This window comes from Ursus arctos, chromosome X (genome assembly GCF_023065955.2).
Source record: "Ursus arctos isolate Adak ecotype North America chromosome X, UrsArc2.0, whole genome shotgun sequence".
Classification (NCBI taxonomy): domain Eukaryota; kingdom Metazoa; phylum Chordata; class Mammalia; order Carnivora; family Ursidae; genus Ursus; species Ursus arctos.
The window spans coordinates 14,167,566-14,195,392 of record NC_079873.1 but is presented as its reverse complement, the minus strand read 5'-3'; the positions used below and the strand labels follow the sequence as shown (position 1 = coordinate 14,195,392).

The 27,827-nt window shown below is 38.8% G+C and overlaps 1 protein-coding gene and 1 pseudogene across 1 annotated transcript in view; both read left to right on the top strand.

Annotated features, from left to right (window-relative positions):
- Positions 1-21,526, top strand: part of BEND2 (BEN domain containing 2) — a 38,169-nt gene extending 16,643 nt beyond the window's left edge. Inside the window, exons 6-11 of the mRNA XM_048213517.1 lie at positions 1,667-1,807; positions 3,871-4,071; positions 5,945-6,066; positions 7,710-7,941; positions 10,814-11,017; positions 21,393-21,526. Of these exons, the coding sequence (XP_048069474.1) occupies positions 1,667-1,807; positions 3,871-4,071; positions 5,945-6,066; positions 7,710-7,941; positions 10,814-11,017; positions 21,393-21,526 (1,034 nt within the window). The remainder of the gene's footprint in view (positions 1-1,666; positions 1,808-3,870; positions 4,072-5,944; positions 6,067-7,709; positions 7,942-10,813; positions 11,018-21,392) is intronic.
- Positions 5,644-5,794, top strand: LOC113242290 (U2 spliceosomal RNA; annotated as a pseudogene).
- Positions 21,527-27,827: the final 6,301 nt, after the last annotated feature.

Genomic DNA, 27,827 nt, shown 5'->3' with positions numbered 1-27,827 from the left:
ATTTGAACTTTGCACATAGTACCTGGCATGGAGGAAACTTTCGTTCCACAGGCACTTGAAAAAAATATGTATTCTGGTTTTGTTGGGTGGAATGTTCTATAATGAGAATCCTGTTGGTTGATTGTGTTGGTCAGATCTTCTGCATCCTTGCTGATTTTTGGTCTGATTGTTCCACCGGTTGCTGAGAGAGCGGGTATTGTGAGGTCTTCAACTTTAATTGTGGATTTGATTATTTCTCCTTTCAGCACTTTCAGTTTTTGCTTCATGTATTTTGAGAATTTGTTGTTTGGTATGTTGAAAATCATTGTCTTCCTTGGGGTTGATCTTTTCATCTTTATTTGTTTGTAGTTAATGTCTTTGCTCTGAAGTCTACTCTATCCGATGTCAACACAGCTACTCTGCTTTTTTTTTTTTTTGGACTAATGTTTGCATGGTATATGCTTTTCCATCCTTTTACTTTCAATCTACCTATGTAATTGAATTGGTAGAGTTTCTTGTAAACACCACAGAGCTGATCTTTTTTTAGCCACTTTATCACTTGCTGCCATTTAATTGATGTGGTGAGGTTAGGTACATTTAAGATAATTATTGATATCATAGACCTAGGTCTACCATTTTATTATATTTCTTTTTGTTTCCTATTTTTCTCATTATTTTTTTAAAGTTAATTTTATTTATTTTTTTAAGTAATCTGTATACCTGATGTGGGGTTTCAACTCATGACCACGAGATCAAGAGTTGCGTGCTCCACTGACTGCGCTGGCCAGGCGCCTCCTCATTCTTTTTTTGTTTATCGTTTTTCGCCTTCCTGTGGGTTAGCTGAACATTTTCTTGTGTTCCATCTTTATTTGTGTTTTTGAATATATTGCTTTGTATAGTTTTCCTAGTGGCCGCTTTGAATGTTATTATATACGTATGTGACTTATCACAGTCTACTGGTATCAGCATTTTACCACTTGGAATGAAGTGTTGACACTTTAATTCCACTTAGTTTCCTTTGCCCTCCCTACTTTCAACTTATTGTCTTGGATGTCAGATGGTATTTTCATTTTTGTTTCAGTCATCACTGTATGATTTGTAAAACTCATGATTGTATTATATTCATCCATATTTCTGCCTCTTCTGTTCTTTATTTCTTTTTATTATTGAATAGTATTCTATGGTATTGGATTTACCATGGTTTGTTTAACCATTCACCTGTTGAAGGACATCTGGATTGTTCACGGTTTTGGCCATTATGAATAAAGCTAAGAACACTCATGTGCAGGCTTTTGTGTCGTATCATGAACTTTTATTTCTCTGGGATAAATGCCCAGGAGTGAAATTGCTGTGTCATGTGATAATTGAAGATTTAGTTTTATAAGAAACTGCCAAACTCTTTTCCAGTGTAGCTGTTCCATTTTATATTGAATGAATGATCAAGTTTCTCTTCATGCATACTTCTGCTCTTTCTGTTGTTCTCTTTTCCTTCCTGATGTTCCAAGATGATTTTTATCATCATAACCTTTCTGTTTGATGATCTTCCTTTAGCCACTCTGTAAGAGTAGGTCTGCTAGTGACAAACACTTCTAGTTTTCTTTGTCTGAGAATGTGTTTATTTGCCCTTCACACCTGGAGGATAGTTTGCTGGATAGTGATTTCACAGTTGAGACTCCTTGTTTTTCAGCACTTTTACCTATAGAAATATTGGTAAAAGCAGAAAACAGCGTGGAAAACGTCCCTGAAATAATGAATTACCCAGCTGTATTGGAAAAGGACAATAGCCAAGATTCTATCTCGTCATCTTTCTGTGTCCCTTCCAGTTTTGGTGAGTGCAAAATGACACCTATTACAAGTAGTGCCATTTTAACCTATATTCTTCAACATTCTTGATACGGGCTAATGGAAGCTTTTTGTTTCCTATTTTAAGGGTTGGTTTTAGGTTATATTAATCATAATGGCTAACATTTATTGAGTATTATGTACAAGGCACTGTGCTAATCAACTGACATGTCTCTTCTCTATTAATATTCAAATGACTCCATATGTAGGTATTTTTATTACTCCCACTCTCAAAGTCACAGAGCTGCTGAGTGGCAGTTCTGGAACTCTCGGTCTTCTCTGACTTAAAGCTCATGTGTCTTCACAGCCTCCTGTATTGCCTGCCAAGCCACAGTGGCAGAGGGGAGGGGACCCTAAGTTCCATGGTTTCTAATGGCAAGCCTTCCTAATATTTTATAGTTCCTTTGTGTCTCTACTTCTAGGTAGCTAATCTCTTATTAATATTCTAGCACAGGGCTCAGCAAACTTTTTCTGTAAAGGGCTAGATAGTAACTATTTTAGGCTCTGTGGGCCATCTGGTGTCTGTCACAACTACTCAGCTCTGCTGCTGTCGCATGAAAGCAGCCACAGATGTAGGTAGATGAATGGGCGTGGCTGTGCGCCAGTGTAACTCGCTTTACACAGACTGGTGTTGGGATTGACCTGGGGACTGTAGTTTGCTGACTTCTGTCCTAGAGGAGATGCTTTTCTTTTAAATCGTTTTGTTAGCCAAACTAGAGAAAAACTTCAAAAATTGTGCTCTTTGTTACTAAATGGGCACTAAGATATGCTGTTGTTAGAAGTATATGCTGGTGAAAACTTTCTGAAGGGTAATTTGTATAAAAATCCGTAAAAGTATTTATGCTGTTTGACTCAGTAATCCCACTAATATTTGATGATTTAATTAATAAAAAAGATTTGTATTTAAATTTTGGTACAGGAATGCTCTTTACAGAATCATGAAAAATTGAAAACAGCCAAATAAACAACCATAGGGAATTAGTTAAGTAACTCCTGGTATATCCACAGTGTATGAAACAGTAAAGCATAATGGTTAAGAGCATGGGCTCCTGAGTCAGACTGTCTGGATTCAAATTCCAGCTCTGTGTCTTATTACCCATGTGATCTTCAGCCACTTCTCTAACCTAAGTATTACTTTCTTCCTCTGTGAAATGACAAAAATGGTACCTGTTTTATAGAATTGTGAGGCTCAAATGGAATAATTCGTTGAAAGCTCTTAACACAATTCTCAGAACCTAAGTGCAACATAAATGTCACCTGTCAGAAAAATCATGAAAATAGTAATGCTGACTTAAAAAAAAAAACTAAAGAAAATGGACAAATGCTTGAAATAGAATGGTAACTGAAAAAGCAGGATTCAGACTATATATAAAGAATGGTTTCAATTTTGTGTTTTAAAAAAAAGAAATAGCAAAAAGAGTAGAAAGCATTAGCAGATTAACGGTTCAGAGCACTTGGCTTATAAACAGACAGATTTAAAAACTGGTTCTGTGTCCTTGCTCAAATGCTTTACCTTCTGTGGGCGTCAGTTTCCTCTTCGAGGTGGGAATAAGTTGTTAGGATGATGAAACCAAGCTTACAGTGCAAAATATTGAGCATAGCGCCTGATATATAGTAGTTACTCAATAAATGCTAGCTATTTCAAAATTTTCTTAATCATGCCCACCCATACTTTCCAGATTATCTTCAAGGAACATATACTCACTCAGTAATATAGCTCTGAGTATACTTTTACATTGTAAAAGGGAGCAGTGGAATTTCAGAGCAGCATGTTTGCATTTGCATCTTTGGCCTAAGAATTGAATTTATTCAAGACAATGAAACGATTAGGTCAAGTACAGAAAATTCAAGACTAGCAAAGGTGAAAAATGCCAACAGTTATGCAGATGGCATCAGAGTGACCCATTTATGGAAGAGAGAAGTACAGGAAAAAAATTCATCCAAGTAGAAATTAGTGAATTAGAAATCAATTAGTTTAATTTTCCTGGGCACATTCATGGTAGCCTTGCCTAAGAAAACAAAGATTTTACTTTTTCCCTGTGTTGAAAGGTTATCTTGGTGATCCCAAAAGGAATGTCAAGGTGCTTAATATTAATTTGGTGGCTGCCAAAAAGAAGACCCATCCTAGGCATGCAGCCCGCTACTTGGTTCATATTTTGTTCTCCAAGGAAGTTCTGATGCACAGCTGGGTCGGTGTCAATTCCCAAGGCCGCCAACCTCTGGATCCAAACAAAATGGCGGCAATAAGAGGTATGTAAAGTCATTATGAAATCTTGTTTTATCATCATTTGGTCATCTGATGAATGTTATTGGTAGTTTAAGAGATAATGATGAAGTCTGTGTAAATCTTAGAACTGTTTTTCTCCCGTCTGACCCCAGTTTTACAATTTAACATTCGTAATGGGTAACAACTTTTAAAGAATGCAACTTGTCAATAGACTAATGGAATAAGACAAGCTTTATTGATTATAGTTGCTTATGGCTAGAACTAAGTCAATTTTTCAGTGCTGAAGCTTGGCACTGAAAAATAAAAAGCCAAAAAAAAAATTAGAAGAGTAAAACACACTTCGGTGCTAGTAACTGGCAACACAGAAATAGAATGTCACGATCTTTTTTCATAATAATATTTTTATTATATTATGTTATTCACCATACAGCACATCCCTGGTTTTTGATGTAAAGTTTGATTACATATTAAGAAAAATAATGGTATCATCCATGTGAATACTTCAAGTATTTAACAATATTCAAAACCCGTTTCTCATTAAAAATAATCATTAACTGGGAAATCAATTGATGTTTCAGTAACATGATATAATATTACATGTCTCTATTTAAAAGCTAATTTTAGGGATGCCTGGGTGGCTCAGTCAGTTGAGGGGCTGACTCTTGATTTTTGCTCAGGTCATGATCTTGGGGTTGTGAAATTGAGCCCTGCATCAGGGTCTGTGCGGGGCATGGAGCCTGCTGGTCTCTCTCTCTTTCTCTCTCTCTCCCTCTCCCTCTCTCAAAAAAAAAATCTAATTTCATAATGGGGAGAAAGGAGGCATTTATACCAAAGTGATGAGTAAGATGAGGATACTCATTGTTAAAATTTCTATTTAAAATTGTATTGGATGGGATAGACCGGTGATGGGTATTAAGGAGGGCACGTATTGCATGGTGCACTGGGTGTTATACGCAAGTAATGAATCATGGAACTTTACATCAAAAACTAGGGATGTACTGTTTGGTGACTAACGTAATATAATAAAAAATTACTATTAAAAAAACAAAACAAAACAAAAATAAAAATAAATTAAAAAAAAAGAAATAGAATGTCACGATTAATTCATTTAAGCCTCCTGCCTTCCTGCCTTCCAGTGATTTGGATGAAGGTTGTAGAACTCATGGGCACTGAGACCATAGCAATGAATAAGTATTTCTGCCCTCAAGGGGTTCATAGTCTAGAAAGGGACTGATGAGGGAAACAGATGAATCCCAATCCGGGGCGGGAATATTGTAGAAGCTCAGAGAGCAGAGCAACCACTTTAGGGGCATTAGGGGAGGCTTACTGAGGACAAAACATTTGAGCTAGATTTGGAATCCTTAGCTAGATAAGTAGGAAGGGTATTCTAGGCAGAGGGAAGAGCTTCTGGGGAAGAGAGACATGTAGTGTGCACAAATAAATACACCACATCTAAGAATATTGGCAATAACACCATTTTCTGCTTACAGGGTTTCTTTTTAGTTTTAATTTATCCATAGGGTTATTCAATGGCATTATCACCCAGAAATAGTTGACTTTCTGTTACACACTTTTTTAAAAAGCACCAAAACCTCATTGCTTCTCAGCCTTTTGGCTAAGATTTAAGTGTAGTATCTGTTCTTACCAGTTTAATAAAAACACCAAAACCTCATTAGTGTCTCCCTACGTCAGTGTTTTATAGGGGAATCGCACATTAGAAGTGAGATATTCAGCAAAGCATCCTCTTTGGGTGGAATTTTTAAACTCTCAGAAAGAGAGAAAAGAGCAATTCAAAATAGAAGACGTCAGTATTTTCAATAAAAAAATGTCTTGTCAGTTCTTTGGGTTTTGTTTTCTTCTTAAAAAATTTTCATGAACGCTTTCTGCTATTTGCAGAATATCTGGCAGCAAATTTTCCCCAGCATGATTTGCGTGAACGTGGAAAAGACTGGAAAACCTGTGTTGCCGATATCAATTCTCTGATCTACTGTTTATGTGCTGAAGCCGACACAACACCGGTAAGTTATTTTTTATTTAAATGTGGTCACTGCTGTAGAAGCGCATACTGTATATGATTCCAGGATGGAGAGCATGACACACAGGATCTTTAGGTTGTGTGCTCAAAATCTTGTTTATTTAATTTAGGGGCAGTGTATGGTCTCTACGTGTTTATTTCACTCTTTGACATTTATGTTCCGTACAAATATCCCAAAGAGAAAATAAATCAAATGGAGTGTTACAGTCAGTATATTTGAAGCCATGGAGTATACCAGGAAAAAGTTTTCAGCTCCAGAGATGTTCGGCAAATCTTTTTCAGTATCTGGCTGAGAACCGCAGAGAAGAGCGGACTGTGGTATGGGAGCGAAGGGAGGTGCTTCAGTCTTTGTTCACTTTCAGTGATGGCAGAACCTGGTGGATATCACACTGGCCGTGAGGTTCGGCTACCACAGATATCTTACAGTTTCTATAGTTACATGGTAAACAGGAATCTGGCTTTTCTCGCATCCGTTCTATCTTGAAAGTGCCTTAGAGATTTTTTTTCTTTAACACGAATGGGCCAGCAGGGGAGAGTGTCATGTCTATTGCCTTCTCCTGTTGACGCATTTAACTTAACAATTTCTCATTTCTACCCACCTCTCTAAGAACCCCATGTTATTCTCACCATGTCTACTCAGTCCTGCGTCTCTAGAGTAAGTGTATGGAAACTATTTGCCAAGAATATTTGTAGCTGAGCTTATGTTTTCCTGGTGAACGGCTTGATTTCAGTGATAGCTCAAGCACCATCTGTCTGAAACCAAATCTGCTTATTTTTCACATTCCCTTTTATATCCTACAAAAATTGCACCCTAAACATTTGAATGTAAAATTATGATACTGCCTGGAAAATGGTGATTTGCATATTTGCTTCGGTGTCAGAAGTAGCATCTGCCAAATGCCTGCTGTGTACTTGACTAGGAGAGGGATGGGTCCTCGCCACTCAAAGTGGGTCCGCGGACCAGCAACAGCAGCAGCACTGCAGGAAAGCTCGAGCTCTACACTAGACTAACTGAGGCAGAATTTGCATTTTAGCAAGAGCCCCAGGTGATTCGTGTGCATGTAGCCGTTTGAGAAGCCCTGACCTAGAGCAGTGGTTGTCAACCCTGGGTACATATTAGAATCATGGGGGACAGTTTTAAAGAAAGTCTTTAATGCCTGAACTCTCCCAATCCTTCCACCAGAGATTCTGGTTAAATATGCCAAGAAAGTGGGTCTCAAGCACAGCTTAAAAAAAAAAAAAAGATCTTCAGGGTCTTTAGAGATCCCTAGAGTCTCTAGCCCCTAGGGAAAGAGAAAACAAACAAGAACATTAAAAAAAAAAAAAAAAGCCCCCAAGTTGTCTTCTCAGAAGAGACTCATTTATTCATTTATTCATTAAATGTTCCCTAAGCACTTATTTTGTGCCAGCAGTTATCATTAGCTAAAGCTACCAAGGCCTCCAAGAAGCAGCCCGTCATGGCAGCTTGAGGAATAAGCCACATGTCTACTTCTATCGTGGTGCACAATATTCGTGAGCTTTTGTTGACCTTATTAGACACAGTTGCTTCCCTACCAACCTGGGGGGCCCTGGTAAATGATGGAGCATGTCAATATTTTCTCACAAGGGGATTTTGTTGTGTTTCAGCAGAAAACTGGTGGCGGCAATAAAGGCCCTGCCAGTCTTGGCATACTGGCGTCTGCAGATCTGAATGATAAAAGGGGTGATGAAGCCGGTGAAAGCCGTTCCTGGTTATCTCGGCGAACAGCTGCCTCAGAAACAAGAGAAAATGGGAATTCTCAGTGGAACAGCAGTGTTTGCCCTCAAGGAATTAAAGAACCTTCTATTGAGGATTCAGTGGTATCTTATGAAGCACTGGGTGAGTTACTAAAATAAGTTTTCTTGATGATAAATGTTGAATCTGGGTGATGCATTTATGGGGCTCATTGTACTGTTCTACTTTCATGTTTGTTTGAAATTTTTCATAATGAGAAATCTAAACAACTTAATCTCTTATATTAACAAGTTAATGAAATATAGATACCTAGTTCTGGGACTGATAGTTTTTTTTTTAATTTATTTATTTGAGAGAGAGAGAGAGCACGCACATACAAAGGTGAGAGGGAGAGACAGCCTTAAGCAGACTCCATGCTGAGAGTGGAGCCTGATGCGGGGCTTGATCTCATGACCCTGAGATCACAACCTAGCCGAAACCAAGAGTCAGACAACTGACTGCACCACCCAGGCACCCCTGAGACTGACAGTGTTTAACATTAAGCTAACAACCAGAAGCAATTCAGGGGTCTTGCTCTTTCTGTGCCTGACAGATGGCAGGTGCTCCTTAAAGAGTTTTTGTATGAATTAGTGAATCCCATTCCTCAGAACATTTTGCCCCCGCTGCTAGCTGTCTGCTGGAGGCACATCCCACTTAGTTAGTATCAAGTGGCAGTGGGTTCTGTAGGTATCACCTGCCACTCATGCCTCCTCCTCAGTGTGCTGGGGTTGTGTGGCACCTGAGGTGACAAAACTACTTTCTGTCTCTCCCCTGGCCTACTATCAACCCTAAGTAGAATATTATCTGTGAACCTGTTCAAATGAAATTATTTAAGTGATGCATCTTTATATTTTTTCCGTTATAAAAGTAATATAACTACTATATTTGTCCACGTTGTATGCCATAGTAACTAACTCTGGCCCAAGTAAAACATAATAAAAATCAGTGGACGAATAACTCCTAGATTTAAAGAAGCAAAGAACAAACCGAGCTGCAGGCAGGAGCCAAACCGCCACCCCTGATTGTGGCATCTGGTGTCCATTGAGGTCTGTGGGGCTCTGCATCTTCCACCATCTCTAGATTCTAGTTTCCTCTCATCACTGTTCAGATTCCTAGGAGAAAGAATCTGATTTGGAGCACTTAGGTCCCAGGTCTAAAACCAGGAGACGGGGCCAACTAAGTGAATTGTAAGCCAGGAAGCTGCCCAGTTTGTGTATAGTCTGTTACACCATTTTATTTTGAAAAAGTAGAAAATATTCAGCAGGGAACAAAAGCTCCCACAATCAAGATACCATAAAAAAACTTTTGTGGACATTTTAATTTTCTTCTAGTTTTTTTCTTACCTTTTAAAACATTATGATCTCTATATATTCACTCTTCTTTTTAAACATGATATGTGTATGTTTTTCCTCAAGAATCTCCATTGTTTATGATCATTGCTTTTAACAGTTATATAATATTCCATTGAGTAAGTATACCCTGATTTATTTAACTACCTTCCTCTTTTTTTTTTTTTGAGGAATTTTTTGGGGAGGGGATTATCAGTCATACAAATCATGCTGCCAAAAATTTCATTTTTATAACTTTGTACATATTTTGGATTCTTTTCTTTTTTTAAAGATTTATTTATTTATCTATTTATTTGAGAGAGAGAGAGTATGAGTGAGCAGGGAAAGGGGTAGAGGGAGAGGGAGAGAGAGAATCTCCAGCAGACGCCCTGCTGAACACAGAGCCTGACTTTTAATTAAAATGTTTAGGGATGAATTTATCAAAAAAAGTGCTGGATGTGCTTTCTGAAAACTATAAAATATTGTTGAAATAAATAAGGAGACCTAAATACATAGATATCCCATGTTCATGAACTAGAAGACTCAGTATTATTTTTTAAAATATTTTATTCTATTTATTTGAGAGAGAGAGAGGGAGGGAGGGAGAGAGAACATGCCAACGAGGGAAGAGCAGAGGGAGAGGGACAAACAGACTCCACACTGAGCATGGAGCTGGATAGGAGGCTCAATCCCAAGACCCTGAGATGATGACCTGAGCTGAAATCAAGAGTTGGGCGCTTAATCAACTGAGCCACCCAGGCACCTCTTGGATTCTTAAGTTAGGTTCTCAGAATTCAAATTACCAGGTTCAAGAGTATTAACCTTTTTTTCTGACACTGATAAATATTGCTAGGTTCATCTTCCGGGTGAAGTCTTTGGACCCACTAAGTGAACTTTTAAATAATTCAATGTCTCTTGGTAAATGTTGGATCTGGGGGATTCAGTAATTAATACTATTAGGTCACCCATTAAATGATGAATGTTCCAAGATGAAAAATATGCTTATTGGCTTGTAAGAATCATATTGTATTTCTCTAACATATTTTCTCCAACAAATAATTCTTCATTGTATGTAAAATAGAATATTTTTAAATGTGGTTAATTTGAATCACTTGGACTGAGGAGAGATGGGAATGATTAGGCTGTGGAGTCGAGGAATGAAAATAGGCTTTAAATTTATTTTTCAGTTCAAGTAAGTTATCTAAAATATGACAGCTGAGTTTGCGATGTTTAAATGATGACTTTAATACCCAATAGAAAACCTGCATTTTATAAATTATAAATATTTCAGTAAGAATCTTGTTGCTTCATTTTGAAAAAGCCTTTGTTAAAAAGACGACAAGAGTGCATTGAAATTACTTACAATTTGTTACTAAACATAATGTTAAGATTGATTCTATCCTTAAAGGTAACAGAACACTGAGTCATTTTCCTGAACAATCAGAGCATATGTAGTCACATCAGTAGTGGTTCCTGTTTCATTTCTCATGCTATCTCATGATACACTAAAAGCTTAAGGGTTCAATTTTTTTAACTTCTCAAATTCTGGAGCCTAAAAATTCAGAAAAATCACCTTTTTCTTAAAGGCTTTAAAAAAAAAACTTGAACTTGCCGTGAAAATTGATATCTTTTTTCTCTTTTGCTTCTAGAATACCTTGGAAACCCGGGTAGAAATATACAGTTGCCACATTCAGTACTGAATATAGCCAAAGGGAAGTCTCGCCCAGAGCTGGCAGCGAGATACCTTATTCGCAACCTGTTCACAGAGGAAGTCTTGATAAGAAGCAACGTCTATGGCAATCTGGGGTACGGCATGTATGCCCTTAACCCCAACAGGATTAACGCTCTTCGAGGTTGGTTACATGTTGAGTATGTGAGAATAAATAAAAGGCAAATTACATTACAGAAGGGCAGAAACCACAATCCATTCAGTTTGTATGTGTTCTGAGGAGAGGTAGAGCTCTTACTAATTCCCTCCTTAGGGTATAACAAGGAGCTGTTTCATGAATTGCGTTTCTTCTGCTTTGGGTTCTCTGGGCTAATTGCTCTGTCTTGCCAGGCGTATGGAAACTCAAACACCTTTGTTTACTGAGGATCAAGGTCGAAGCTGCTGGGCTTTGTCAATTTGCCAAAGTGTCAACAATAGCACAGCAGGTTAATTTGCTAGATTTTCTTGTGCACATGAGCCCAGTGCAGTCTTTATCTGTGACGTATATAGATGAAGTAATACAGCTTCCAAAAGCGATTCTGTGAAAATTTAAATTTGGACAAAGCAGGATGAAGAATATTTCTTACTTGTGTCACTGGTCCCCAGCAAAGAGAGCTTCTGAGCCCCAGCCTGATCTTAGTTGGTTCTTCTTTGGTTCCTGTCTTTATATCACACATACCCAGCAAATTTGAACACAGTGTGTACCTTCTGTAAGCAATTGCTATCATCTAATCCACTTGTTTTCAAACTTGTCTTTTTTTTATTGCAACTCATAGTAAAAAATACAGTTTATGTTGTGACTCAGTACATGTGTGTATGAGTTTTTAAAAATGCAAGCAAAAGCTTCATAAACAATGCTTATTATTTCTATGAGAATTACATTCCAGTGGTTTCTATTCTAATACACTATTTTAAAAGATTATTTATTTGACAGAGAGAGAGAGTGTGAGCACAAGCAGGGGGAGCGGCAGGCAGAGGGAGAGGGAGAGGCGGGCTCTGCACTGAGCAGGGAGCCCGATGCGGGGCTCTATCCCAGGACCTGGGGATCATGACCTGAGCCGAAGGCAGATGCTTAACTGACTGAACCACCCAGGCGCCCCTCTATTACATTTTTTTAAAGTGCTGCCATTGCTGATATCACGACCTAGTAATTGGTCACAGTTGGCAATTTGGACATCACTGACTTAACCCACTAGGCCAAAAACCAAAACCTAATTGCTCTTACATTATGGTAAAAAAAAGAACACAGACTTTGTAACCAATTTGGAAATGAAGGTGTTTATAGAAGAAATATTATCTTTCTAATTAAAAATTTTTTAAAAGAGTTCTTTATTTTTGAGAGAGTGGGAGAGAGAGAGAAAGAGCGCGCATGTGCGCATGCAAGGAGTAGGGAGGGGCAGAAGGAGAGGGAGGAGGAGAGAAGCAGACTCCCACCTGAGAGTGGGGCTCGATGTAGGGCTTCATCTCACCACCCTGAGATCATGACCTGAGCTGAAACTAAGAGCCAGATGCTTAACTGACTGAGCCACCCAGGCACCCCAATCTAATTTAAAAAATTTTTAATTGAGGGGGAAAAGGTGACTATAGTTCTTTAAATATCTGGCATGTATTAGTTCCTTAAAAGTGGACTAAAAATACTATTCTATGCATTTCATTTTGTTTTAGCCCTTATTGAATTATGTTACAAACTGAGAAGGTATCTTTTGTAGTAAAAAATATTCAGTACGAGTTTGACATACTTTCCACATGGGGCATATTTTAACAAATTTCCCATAAGACTCAAAGTTCTATTCTTGTGTAGAAGGGCAGTCATGTGAGTTATTTCAGCACAGAGAATGCAATAAACTCATCGTTGTCCTAGGGGTGTGGGCAGAGCTAGGCCCAAGGAGGAGAATCTGACCAGAAAGCATATTTTACTTTAATATAAGGATAAAATGAACTTGGAGAATGAAAAGAGTCAGAGCAAAGGCTAAGTGACCAGAGATGAGAGGAGATTCCTGCACTCATAGAAGGACTAGACTTTATGGCCTCCAACATAATTTCTTTAGAAGTATTGGTTCAGTATAATTTAAAACACACAAAAATGTACAGAAAATGGTGTAGTAATATAATAATCACCTGTCAACTCAGTACAGATATAGATATTTTGCTTTTTGTGCTGCAGGCTATTTTTTTTTTTAAAGATTTTATTTATTTATTTGACAGAGATAGAGACAGCCAGCGAGAGAGGGAACACAAGCAGGGGGAGTGGGAGAGGAAGAAGCAGGCTCATAGCGGAGGAGCCTGATGTGGGGCTCGATCCCTGAACGCCGGGATCACGCCCTGAGCCGAAGGCAGACGCTTAACCGCTGTGCCACCCAGGCGCCCCTGCAGGCTATTTTTTAAAATAATAAAGCGTTACCGATATAAATAAAACTCATCCCATCATCCCTTTCCCCTGTCTTTCTCCCCAGAAGTAACCACAATCTTGGAGTTAGATACGTCATTCCCATGCATATTTTATGCTTTTGCTACCTATGTTGATAGGTCTGTAAATAATATATAATATCATTCTATAGTTGTTTTAATGTACATAAATGGGGATATATACTATGTATCCTTTTGCAAATTTTTGTCACTCAACATTATGTTTCTGAGATCTAGTTCATGCATTTTAACTGCCGATTGGTATCCCACTGACTGAATAAACCAGTTTATTCTTCTATTCTAATATAATTTCTTATTCTAAGATTTTATTATTTAGGGGGAACTCTTCTAGAAATTAGTAGCCAAAAGTAAATATGTCTACTAGCCAAAGGTATTGATTTCACAGGAGAAACTATTATTTGATGCTCTCTGATGAGAGTTCATATCACTTAAGGGCTCTTTAGAGAGTGGTTTACATGGAGAAAGCTAGTGGGCTGCAGATTTGCAATCAGCCGACAACCCTTACTCCTACACCCTCCCATCCATTTCTGCATATTACAGAACTGTAAATTCTTAGCAATAAGAAGTACATTACACATCCTCTAGTACAGCTTTTCCCCCAGACCACGAATTTGATCTCAGCTTTGACATATAGTTGCCTCTCCTCAGCCTGAACTCTTCCATTGACGGCAATCCACTACATTTTTTAAAAGTTTGTTTGCATTTATTTATTTAAGTTTTTATTTAAATTGCAGTTAGTTAACAGAGTATAATATTAGTTTCAGGTGTGCAATTTAGTGATTCAGCACTTCCATACATTACCTGGTGCTCATCAGGACAAGTGCCCGCCTTCATCCCCATCACCTGTCTCACCCATCCCCCCACCCCCTCCCCTCTGGTAACCATCAATTTGTTCCCTAGAGTTAAGAGTCTGTTTCTTGGTTTCCCTCTCTCTATCTCTCTTTTTCCCCTCTGCTCATTTGTTTCATTTATTACTTTCTGCATATGAGTAGAATTCGTCTTTCTTGGACTGACTTATTTTGCTTAGTGTAATACTTTCTAGTTCTTTCCATGTCCTCGCAAATGGCAAGATTTCATTCTTTTTTATGACTGAGTAATATTCCAATATGCGTGCATGTGTGCGCGCGTGCGTGTGTGTGTGTGTGTGTATATATATATATATATATCCGTTCATCTTTTTTATCTTCTTCTTTATCCATTCATCAGTCGGTGGACATATGGGCTGGTTCCATAATTTGGCTGTTGTAAATAATGTTGTTGTAAACATTGGGGTGCATGTATCCCTTTGAATTAATTAGTATTTTTATATTCTTTGGGTAAATAGTAGTGCAATTGCTGGATCATAGGGTAGTTCTATTTTTAACTTTTTTAAAAAAGCTTTTTGAGGAAACTCCATACTGTCTTCATGGTGGCTGCACGAATTTGCATATCCTTCAATGGTGTAGGAGGGTTCCTCTTTCTCCACATCCTGGCCGACACCTGTTGTTTCTTGTGTTGTTGATTGTAGCCATTCTGACAGGTGCGAGGTTATATCTCACTGTAGTTTTGATTTGCATTTATGTGATGATGAGTGATGTTGAGCATCTTTTCATGTGTCTGTTGGCCATCTGGATGTCTTCTTTGGGGAAATGGCTGCTCATATCTTCTGTCCATTTTTTAATTAGATTATTTGTTTTTTTGGGGTGTCGAGTTGTATCAGTTCTTTATATATTTTGGATACTAACCCTATATTGGATATGTCATTTTCCCTCTTACAACTGCTTTTGCTGCATCCTAGAGGTTTGAGACCATTCTGTTTTCATTTTCATTTGTTTCCATGTATTTTTTTATTTCTTTGATTTCCTGGTTGACTCATTCATTGTTCAGTAGCATGTTATTTATCCTCCATGTATTTATGGTCTTTACAGATTTTTCTCGTGGTAAACTTCTAGTTTCATAGTGTTGTGGTCAGGAAATGCGCATGGTGTGATCTCAGCCTTTTTGTGTTTGTTAAGGTCTGATTTGTGACCTAACATGTGGTCTATTCTGGAGAATGTCCCATGTGCACTTGAAAAGAATGTGTATTCTGCTGCTTTAGGATGGGATGTTCTGAATAGATCTGTTAAGTCCATCTGGTCTAGTGTGTGACTCAAAGCCATTGTTTCCTTGTTGATTTTCTGCTTAGATGATCTGTCCATTGCAGTGAGTGGGGTGTTGAAGTCCCCTTCTATTATTGTATTATAATGAATGAGTTCCTTTATGTTTGTTATTGTTTTATATATTTTGGTGCTCCCATGTTGAGTACATAAATATTTATAGTTGTTAGATCTTCTTGTTGGATTGTTCCCTTTATTATGTTACAGTGCTCTTCTTCACCTCTTGTTACAGTCTTTGGTTTAAAAATCTAGTTTGTCTGATAGGACTGTGCTACTCTGGCTTTCTTTTGATGTCCATTTGCATGATAAATGTTTCTCTATCCCCTTATTTTCAATCTGCAGGTGTCTTTAGATCTAAAATGAGTTTCTTGCAGGCAGCATATGGATGGGTCTTGTTTATTTATCCATTCTGACACTCCGTGTCTTTTGATTGGAACATTTAGTCCATTTACATTCAGAGTGATTATTGATAGATGTGTATTTAGTGCCATTGTATTGCTTGTTTTGTTATTGTTTCTGGAGATTTTCTCTAATTCCTTTCTTGTCTTTGTCACTTTGTCACTTCTTCCAGCCTGCTGTTCAGTGCATCAAGCCAGTTTCCAGTCTTATTACATTCTTCATTTCTGACTGATTCTTTTTTAAGTCTCTTATCTCTGTGGTAAGGATCTCCTTGATGCCTTCCATTCTTTTCTCTAGCCCAGCGAGAATCCTTATGACTGTTGCTTTAAATTCTCCATCAGGCATGTTACTTAGATCTTTCTCACTTAGTTCTCTGGTTGTGGCCTTATCTTCCTCTTTCATTTGGGATGAATTCCTCCATCTTGGCATTTTGTCTAAGTCTCTGTCTTCTCTGTGTTAGAAAAGCCAGTAATGTTTCTGCTTCTGAGAGTATGGCTTTATGAAGAAGAGGTCATGTAGTGCCCAGGGCCTGGTATGTCAGGGAGTGTCTCTGCTGTGTGCTGCACGCGCTCTGCTGTTGTGTTTTGGCTGCTCTGTCCCTCAGGCCAGGCGTCTGCAGAGGCTCTCCTTGCTTGCAGTTTGGTCTTTGGCCAGAATGTGGTGAGTTTTAAGTAGGTGTGCTCTGATCTGGTTGTTAAATGAGACCTGATACTACTTCCACTAGAACTGAAGCCCCGCAGAGCTCTCTGGTTGGGAGACGTGGTGTGGGCAGGGGTTTCTGCTGGTCTTCTGGGAAAGGGGCCCAGTGGGCTGGGACAGAGGCAAGCTTGACCCAGAAGGGCAGTCCTGCCAGAGTGTGGTGGAGTGGGGCTTGGTGTAAGCAAGTGTGGCAGCCAGTGTCCTCCCTGTGCTGCTTCCCACAGGTGGCTCTGTGTTTATCCTGAGGGGTGGGGGAGGAAAATGGCACCAGCCATCAAATTTGTTCCCAGAGAGGCATCTCTGTGAACACTGCCTCTCAGAGACAGTGCTCCAAGAAGAGTGAGTGATCTACCCCCTGTGTGCTCCAGGCATTCTTCAAATCACTCTTTCCACACTGTCTGCCCCCGAGTTGTTTGCCTGCCTTCTTTGCAGGAGCAGGGCAGTGCCCTCTGGGCTCTATTCCAGCCAAGCCTGCTGACCTTTAAAACTCCAGGCTTTAATCCCTGCTGATTGCAAGAACTCAGGAAATTCAGCCCCTCTTGTCCTTCTTGTGCATCATTCCCCTGTGTGCTCCCCTCTCTCTTTTCTCTACAACAACAGCTCCTTCCCCTCCATAGCACCTGCGATCCATTTCTCCCCTAAACCATATCCCCACACTTCCTACCTTCTTCCATGTGGCCTCTCCTCTTCCTTTAGTTGTGGGGTTTGTTCTGTCAGTCTTCAGGTTGATTTCTGGGGTATTTAGGATGACTGAATAATTATCTAGTTGTGTTGATGGGATGAGATGAGCCTAGGGTCCTCCCAGTCCGTCACCATCTTCTCTCACCTCCAGCAATCCAATACATTTTTTTATAACAAGTATATAATTAGTTTGGCAGAATTACTATAAACAAAAATTAAATAGAACTCATGTCTACAGCTACCAAAAAGCTAGCTTGTTGCAGCTGATGAAATAATTTCCATAAAGATACTGAATATTTGTATTCTATAAAATTCCATAATTAGTTTGTGGTGTTTTTTGTTTTTCTTTTTTTTAATAATAATTTTTTATTATGTTATGTTAGTCACCATACAGTACATCCTTAGTTTTTGATGTAGTGTTCCATGATTCATTATTTGTGAATCCAATACCTCTTAAAGGGGCTCTAATTCACGAGAAAGATTTTCCCTCCAAATGACTCAAAATTTACTTCCCTGCATGTAATACACATTTATTCTATTTATCGCTTCCAGAACTAAATAGGGTAGGTCCAATTATTTTTCACATGATAGGCCTTCCAAGTATGTAGAGACAGCTGTTACTTCCTACTGGAGCATTAGGAGATAGCTCCCCCCATTTTCAAGTTCAGAACCTAGTGAGGGACAGCCACTAGAATCTGGCAGGCGGAGATAAAAATATCAGCTTTACTGTTTTAATCATACGTGTCCAGTTTTTCCAAACTTTCCAATTTGGAGATCCCTCTACATAGAAGCATGACAATTTGAGAAAATAAGTGTTATTCACAACTTTTTCCCACTAAGTCCTACACTTTTACAGGTAAATATCTCCATTTCCTTCAGTAACTCCTCATAGAAATATTTTCCTAATCTTTCATGATCTGATTCAGTGACTAACTTCAGATGTTCTCAAGTTAACCCAGAGTACAATAGTACTCTTACCTATTAGGCTGTTAATGCAGTCTAAAATGGCACTTGCCATTTTATTTTAATTTAATTTTTATGTTTTATTTTTTTGATAAATATGCTGTCTCTGAAAATTGTTCCTGCAAAGAGGTCATTCTTTCTCTTCCTTCCTTCCTTTCTCCTTTCCTTTCTTTCCTTTCCTTCCTTCCTTCCTTCCTTCCTTCCTTCCTTCCTTCCTTCCTTCCTTCCTTCCTATGTGTATACGTATTGTAACATGTATTCATTTAATTTATTTATTATTTTTTCTTTTTGACCCCCTTCACCCATTTCTTCTCTCCCTACCTCCTGCCTCTGGCAACTATCTGTCTGTTCTCTGTATCTTTTTGTTGTTGTTGTTGTTGTTTTAGATTCCACACATAAGTTAAATCATATAGTATTTGTCTTTCTCTGTCTGGCTTATTTCACTTAGTATAATGTCCTCAAGGTCCATCCGTGTTGTCACAAATGACAAGATTTCATTATTTTTTATGGCTGAATAATATTCCAGTGTGTGTGTGTGTGTGTGTGTGTGTGTGTGTGTGTGTATACACCACAATTTCTTTATTCATTCATCCATCCATGGACACTTGGACACTTAGGTTGTTTCTATATCTTGGCTATTGTAAATAATGCTACAGTGAATAGGGCGAGTGCTTATATCTTTTTGAGTTAGCATTTTTGTTTTCTTTGGATAAATACTCAGAGACAGACTTGCTGGATCATATGGTAGTTGTATTTTTAATTTTTTGAGGAACTTCCATTACTGTTTTTTTTATAGTGGCTGCACCAGTTTACATTCCTACTAACAGTGCAGAAGGGTTCCCTTTTCTCCACATCTTCTCCATCACTTGGTCTTTTTGATTTTAGCCATTCTGACAGGGGTGAGGTGATATCTCATTTTGGTTTGGATTTGCATTTCCCTGATGGTTAATGATGTTTAGCATCTTTGCAAATACCCTGTTGGCCATCTCTCTGTCTTCTTTGGGGGAATGTCTATTCAGATCTTTTGCCCATATTTTAAAACATGTGGTTGATTTTTTTTGCTGTTGAGTTCTATGAGTTCTTTTTATATTTCGGATATTAACCTCTTACCAGATATATAATTTGCAGATATTTTCTCCCATTCAGTGGGTTGCCTTTTCATTTTGTTGATGGCTTCCTTTATTGTGCAAAAGCTTTTTAGTTTAATGTAGTCTCACTTGTTTATTTTTGCTTTTGTTGCTTTTGCTTTTGGTGTCAGATTAGAACAATCATGGCCAAGATGAATGTCAGTGCTAATGCAGACTAAAATGGCACTTACCATTTTTAATTTTATGGTCATCTAAGACCCCTAGATCTTTTCTTCTGTATACTGATATTTATCTAGTACTTACGTTGTTAGTGTTTGGGCTATTTCTGTTTATCCTGTTAGTATTTTTTAAATTAAGTGTAGGATTTTATATTTATTCCTCCTGCACTTTATCCTGTTAGCGTAGAGCAGCATTACGCAAACTGCGTTTCTCTCTCTCTCTCTTTTTAAAAAAGATTTTAATTATTGATTTGTCAGAGAGAAAGCAAGCATAAGCAGGGGGAGTGGCAGGCAGAGGGAGAAGCAGGCTCCCCACCAAGCAAGGAGCCTGATGTGGGGCTCGATCCCAGCCGAAGGCAGACGCTTCACTGACTGAGCCACCCAGGCACCCCCCAAACTATGTTTCTTAAAGACAGCTGAATGTTAGTGGGTGCTTCATGAAAAAGGTGCTTTTTAGTCAAATGGCTCGGGAAACTCTTGATTTGGCACCTGCAGGGCCTTAGTCCATACATCTGTTTCACTCGATTCTGTTTTAAAACATGTTTTGAGTGCCGTTAGCTCTGAAGCCGATGCAGACCTCCACAACCCTGACCTCCTGTTATTGTGCATCGCCACCTTCCTCATAAGCCCAACTAATGCATCTATATCTGTCACCTTTGAATCAGCAGGTCTCTTTACTTTGCGATTTTTCAGTGGGAACTAACTCCGGAGTGTAGCATTGCACGTTTGCAGAACTGGAAACTTTTTCTCCAGGGAACTTCTTCATGACTAGGGTCTCAGAGAACACTTTTTGGGAAACACCAACCACTTTAGGCTCCTTGTTGCAGCCTGTTGAAAGCTTTGCGGGTGCTGTATTTGTCTTCCAGTCTCTTAGTTATCCATCCCAGCTTCTCTGTCCTGGGCAGATGGGACAAGCCTGCTGTCCATAACTTCTTTTTGGTTAATAAAAATGTCTGGCAGCAAAAACATAATAATAATAAAAATAAAAAAATAAAAAAAGATGTCTGGCAGCATAAAAAACACTGCCTGATACTGAATCCAGGGACATACCACTGAAAGCCTCCTTCCAGGCTACCACTGATGTATTAAGTAGTCCTTTGAGTATAAAAGCTTTTTAACTTTGTCACACGTTTTGCTAAAAATTTTGGACCTATGCTGTGTTTATGCATTGCCCTGACTTCCCAGCTTCTTAATCTTACTGAAAAACAAATGAGATTCATGTAGCCATCTAATGCAGGCTTGTGGTGCTCATCGGGTCCTTTTCTAAGGCCTCAAGGGTACTTTGGAAGTTACCTAAAAAAGTATCTGAGGACAGTTCTGCTCTTCTAGTTAAAAACATCTCTCTTCTCCACTTTTCCCTTTGTCTGTCCACCCACTTTCTCTAAGTGTGCTCCTTGAGCCGCGCTGCTCTGTGACCTTCCCGTATAGACGTTGTCCTCTAACTGCAAGATCTAGAGACTCTCCTTTCTCGTCTAAGATAAATCAAGCAGTACCAAAATATTTAGCAATTACAGCTTCTTGCCTCTAAAAGTATAAAAGACATTGCAGCCTCTTGTGTGTTACAAAGCCTTAGCAAGTCTTGATCTAATGAATAACATGCATGTTTGATAAATTTAAGAATGAGAAAAGTTTACGTTGGGTATCAAAGGCCGGAGAGGATTTCCATTCTGGTTATGTAGCAAGGTCATGGGATATTGTCATTTTACTGTGATTTAAGAATGGTGCTATTTCATATTATCCTTTTAGATGAAAAGATTTGTTCAGCTAATTTAATAATAGTTATACTCCATGTATTTTAATTAAAGTTTTAATGACCCTTTTATAGTCACAGCAATAGAACTGAGGTTGAATAAACTCATTTCTCTGAGAAGTGATTTCTAAGTAACTTATGTTTTTGGTTTTTCCACCAGAATTTCTTCAAGACATCTACCCGACTTGCAGTCTCTCAGAAACAGGATATGACTGGAAGTTGTGTGTGACAGCTATCAATAGCTCCATCCGCAGTCTTCGATATGACCTCAAGAAGTCCATATCCAAAGTGTAATGGCTTTCAGCAACAACTCCTCCAACAGAGTCAGAGCCAAGAGATACTGACTGAAGTACTTGAATGCCAGCCACCCTACATTTTTTTTTTATTGTTGTATCATCCTGTAAGTTTCTCAAGTTGTAATTCCAAAATTAGCTTGTTGTAGCGGCAGTGTAGTTTTGCGTTCACAACTGAAGAAATATCCGATGTTCTTTTTCCGCCCATATAGCAGACAGAATTGCATTAGGAAGGTGTGTAATGTTTCATCTCGTGAACAAAGTGATGGGCAGTACTCCGATAACCTCTGATTAAGGGAATGGTGGTAAACTCCTAAAGGTTGTTTTCATTGCTGTTTTAAGGTAGAATGAGAATAGCACATTAGCTTTTAGTGATAGATGAGATCTGAGCACCAGTGACACAGATTAGGTAGTGAGGTAGAGAGACATGGTTGGATAGGCAAACCATAATGGCAGGTATAGGAATTTGCAGGTAGTAGACATTCAATATTTGTCAAGTGAATTGTCGCTGCAGATCTGAGGTCTAAGCTCCACTGATTCGGAAGGGAGGTATGTTTTACACATAACCAAAACACCCATGTTGGCTTTCTTATATATCCATCAGTAGGGCATTCATAGGATTGACATCCTATTGTTTGACCCAAGCTTTCCAGGCATGAGACGTATGGTTTTTTGATTTACTCCTGATAAGAACATGCTTTTAATTACCTCCTGATAATATTTTATCAAGGCAGTTTTCTAAGAGTCAACATAGAAAATCATGTCAGGAGGCTTTTTGGTTCCATTGAAATAATTCAAATTTAAGAATATATCAACATGAATAAAAAGAATCTGACCAGTTTCAGACACTGACGTTTTTTTGTTTTTGTTTCTGAAATGTCTGGGTGAAGGTTTAATATATTTACTGTGTTTTTCTGATTGATTCTACTAGTTGAAGTGCATACAAATTTAAATCTTACAATGTTTAAATGAAAAAAAATATTGATCAGAAATTCAATTAGAAAAAATGATCTTGAAGTATATTGGCAGGAATATTGGCAAATGAAAAAAATAATTCCATTTTGCTCATGAGTAGGATTTTATTTTTAGCTTAAGCACTTTAAAGTTCTTGAATGTTTTAGCCATAGAAAATACTGTATAATTTCATTGTTTGATCATTTGTGTTTAAGAAACGTTTTGTCAAAAAAAAGAGAACTGTTTTGTTAGTTATGACGTCATCTCGCAGCTTTCGACCTATGGAACAGTTTCTCAGTTATATTTGCTTTATCACATTCTTGGTTATTGTTCAAAAAACATTTTTTTCCTTGTGAGAGTTCCGTCTTTAGTTGTGGCCATTTGCTTATGACCCATGGATTTTCTTAGATAGTTGACATAAATTAACTTTGGTCTTTTGATAAGGCAAAGAAGAAATTCAATAGAAAGTAATAAGTAGTTCAAAGTAATTTGTGTGAACGTTGACAAGTCTTGTTATTTTTGTGACACGTAAAGTAGTTTAGGATGGTTTTATATGGTCAATTTGTAGAATAGATACATTTTTTTCAAATGATATATCTTTTGAAAATTAAACTTTGAGTATTTTAGTGAAACATAGTAAAACTAATTTTAGAAAGATAAGATATAAGATGTAATCTTTATGACCCTGTTCTCCAAATAAAAAATCTGTTGTTAGTTGCCTTTAGGTTAATAAAATTATAGTATTTCTATGCATATCTTTATATGTTTAGGCTATGCATATAGTAGTCTTAAAAAGTAAATAATTCAAGCCAAAAAACTTCCACAGAGGGCAAATTATTCAGATTAATTCATCTGAGATAGTCTTTGGCTTCACCATTCAGTTTTACAAATAATTTTACACAGCATTGGTACTACAGCTAATATGGAAAAGTAAAATTATATTCTAGGTGAGATTAAATTTTAAACTATATGCAGATTTCAAATTTGATTCGTGTTTTGTGCTATCTGAAATATTCTCTGGATTAGAAGCAAAATTACAAAAACAAAAACTTTACACTTACAAAAATTTTTCAAGATTTACATGGTTAACTTTATTATGGTGGCTGCTTATATAATTTGTTAGACCAGTCCTGTCCAGTACCATTATATTGGTAATGTTCTATAATTTTCTGTTGTCCAGTATGGTAGTCACTAGCCACATGAGGCTCTTTTTTTTTTTTTTAAGATTTTATTTATTTATTTGACAGAGAGTGAGAGAGATGCACAAGCAGGGAGAGCAGCAGAGGGGGAGGGAGAAGCAGACTTCCCACTGAGCAGGGAGCCCAGTGCAGGGCTTGATCCCAGGATTCTGGGATCAGGATCCAAGCCGAAGGCAGACCCTTAACTGACTGAGCCACCCAGGCACCCCCAAATTTAGTTCCTCTAATTAGCACATCTCAAGTGCTTAAGAGCCACATGTGGGGGCTGCCTGGGTGGCTCAGTTGGTCCCTGCTCATTGGGGAGTCTGCTTCTCCCTCTCCCTCTGCTGCCCCCCCCCCCGCCCGGCTTGTGCTCTCTTACTCTCTCTGTGAAATAAATAAATAAAATCTTTAAAAAATTAGAGGAACTAAATTTTCAATTTTACCTCATTTTAGCTAATTAAAATTAAATTTAAATAACTATATGTGGATAGTGGCTGCTGTATTCGCTAGCACAGTTTATAATACCCATTTTTTTTTTAAAGAAAGTGTTTAAAATGATTCCCATGGTTTGAGTCATAATAATATATACACAACATCTTTATTTTTATTTTTTTTACACACAGCTTCTTTATAATGACACTGATTGAGCAAAATAAATTTCTCAAAGGTGCTTCATATTTTATTTTAAACTAAATTAGACCTTTTCTGCCTTCAAACTTTCACAGGTTCATTCCATTACTGTATTCGTCCAATGTTAAATATTTTAAAAGCCTGTTTATAAGACTTGTTTTTGATAAATAAGTTTATCTTTGTTAAGTTGTCTTGTTTTACAAATAAATACAATGAATAAACGTTTAAGATATTCTTTTTTTTTTCATTTAAGGTATTCTTAATACAGATGTTTAGGTTGTTCTTTCCAATGGAGTAATTTTACAGAACCTTTACTAATGCAATCCAGTGGTTTTTAAAAAAATTAATAACATGTTTTTCATCCGGTTCCATAAAAGTGTCACACTTAGAATGTTTGCTTTCTTGCTTTATAAGCAAAGTAGAATAGTTGAACCCAGCAACAGTAATTTACTATTGTGGGTATAGTCATAAGGATATTGAAAACTTTGGAAGTGTTTTACCCTTCCTGGGTAAAATCTAAGTGTTACTTTGGCCAGCAAGGCTTAGTCAGCTGTTTTTCACTTTTTAGAGACTATTTCTGCATCTAGTAGAGGGCTATCTCTGCAACAGTGGCTGTCTAACCACATTCACGCTCACTGCTTCCTTCACCCTTATTTTTTTTTAATTTCCCCTGCCACCTCCTCCCAGCCTTATTTTAACTCACAATACATTAAGTTTGCGATGACTTTTTTCACCATGATAAAAAATCCTATTTGTCTTCTTTGAGATGGAATACTTGGTAATCTTAATTAGTAAAATTAATTTGTAAGATTGACAGGTGCAAATGTCTACACCAACAGTTGGGCAAGAAATATTACTTTATTTTTCTATAACAACTTAATTTCTATTTCGATTACACAACCTCCAGGTGTTCTCACTAGACCTTCAGGTTAGATGGGCCTGGGACCCATGATGGGTGGGGCTACGTTTGAGCTCCCAGGCCTTGCTGTGGGGCTGCTCCTGGAAGATCCCAATTTTTTAAACAGGCGTTCCAGTGGGGAGAAGCTGTCAACTACTCTCATCCCTGGCTATGAATTAATGCCCCGGTCTGGGTGGAGCTTGGAACCTTCCCTGCCAACTGCGGTACCAGCCCTGCCCTGCAGGCGAGCAGCCCCGCCTACCCTCCTCTGAGTTCAGGCGCGCAGGCGCAGGCTTCAAGCTGTTCCCGCCAGGCTCTCTCTCTGGTCTGTCAGGCCCGAGATGTTCTCCACGCCGCACCTGTGGCTGTGACTCAGCACCTGGCGGGGGCCTGGGCAGACTAGGCTCTAAGGTGGGCAGAACTCCTTGTTTGAGGACCCGAGTCCGGCGGACGTGCACCCTGCCAAGTTCAGTGGTTCTGCAGGTGAGCAAAACTCGTGGTTGGGGCTACTTGCTTGGGCGCTGCAGTTAGGAGCTCGGCCTGCCAGGTGCCTGCGTGAATTGTTGCAAACCTCGCGCGCGCGAATGTTGCAAGCCCCTCCCCCCTCTCAGTCCCACTCAGATTCCCTTGCAATCCCGGTGGGGCGAGACCAGAGTAGGGGCTCCCGCGGAGCTACCCGCAATGCTGGGGCACTGCTTGTCACCTGGGCTCTCTTTTCCCATTGGAGGAAACTGTGGTGGTGTGCTGGTCTGAGCGGGGGCAGTGCGGTCCGTGCTTCATCCTCTTAGCCTTCTGAGGCGGTCTGTCTTGGTCTCTGTGGTGCAGGGGGTGCCTCAGCCTCTGCCTCGTGTTCCAGGATTCTTTTAGTGGTGTCCTGTTCAGGAATACTTGTTAGTTCTAGTGAGGGAGAGTGAAATCAGGAACCTGTATGTCGCCATCTTGGTGACGTCACCCCTAATTTCTATTTTGAGCCTTCACGCACTGGGAGTAAAAACTTAGCCTTAGTCATTCAAGGATTTTGAGTTTCTCAAGAATGCAAGTAAAGAGCCCAGGACATGAATGGAGATAGGTTTGGGAGAATACCAATGGGTGGGTATTTTCATCCTTTTATCCAGAATTGATTCTAAGTTTTAGTGGTCTTATACATTGCCAAGGCTGAAGAGAGGATTCAGAATCAGGTTTTTGTCATTTTTCATAGCCATCATCAGCTGAAGTATCTGTCTCAGCTGGTCTTCAGTCATTGGCCTAGAACCATTCTTATCCCAGTCCTCAAGACCCATTCGATTGGAGAAGCTCCTATCTCTGCTCCTTCCAGGTTCCGTTCAAGCTCATGGGAATCATTTTGCTGCTGCTTCATTATTTTGTATCACAGGAGGGGTTTTATCCAGTTCTCCATAGACTTCCATGTAGGACTGGCTACATAATTTGCAGGGTCCAATGAAAATGATGAATTAAAATTTGGTACTATTTAAGTAGCACAGTTTCATATTTTAACATTTTATTTTGGGAGAGTTTTGGATTTACAGAAGAGTTGGAAAAATACTACAGAGAGTTTTGGTACACCCTTCACCCAGCTTCTCCCAACGTTAACAGCTTTCATAATCATGGTACAATTATCAAAATTCAGAAATTAACATGGTACAATACTGTTAACTCCAGACTTTATTTGTATTTTGCCAGGTTTTCCACTAAAGAAAACTCTTTCTCACTTCCAGGATTCAATCCAAGATCCTATATTGCATTTAATTCTCATGTCTCCTAATCTCCTCCAATCTATGGCAGTTCTCAGTCTTTTCTTGTTCTTTCTGACCATGACCCTTTTGTAGAGTACTGGTCATTTTGTAGCATGTACCTCAATTTGGGTTTTGTCTAGTGTTCCCTTGATGAGACCGAGGTTATGCACGCTTGGAAATGATGTGTTCTACTCAAAGCATCACAACCTCTTGAATTTTTCAATAAAACAGTTACTAGAAGGTTCAGCAGTTTGCCCCAAGTCCTAGATTTATTAGCACCAAAGCCAGGACTGACCTCCAGTCTCAGTTTTATACGAGAGTGGTTGACACACACCTATAAATCCTTTCATATGTTTTTCCAGACTACTGACTTATTAAGCATTTGACTTTTAGGTTTGTGACCATTGAGTCCTTGTTTGGTTCCTGCACAATGAAGTAGGGGAAAGGGGAGGCTGAACAATGGACAGATAATGTGGGAGGAAAATAGTACTCCAAACACTGTGAAGTTAAGCACTTGCTCAGTGTCCCTGCCGCTTCAGGGACAGTGGTGATTATGGTTACCACTTAGCTTCAGCCGTGTGCCAGGCCTCAACTCAGCATCACCACGTCCCACTTCTAGAATTTCTGCTTTGCAAAAGAGAAGCTGAGAGTCACATTTCCCATAACCCCTGTCTCAGTATGGTTCCAGTTTAGAGTTTGTTGATGAGAGGAGCTTGCAGGAAATTTGAAGGCAGAAGAAAAGGAGAAGCTGTTTTGCAACACAATGAGGACACATGGGCAGATGTGAGATTTACAGAAGCTTCCCGAAGGATTCATGAGGATCACATACTTCACTGCTGCAGACAGGTGGGGGTAGAGTGAGGGGATTTTCGAGATTCTTCAGCAGCTTTCCAGTAATCTTTCAAG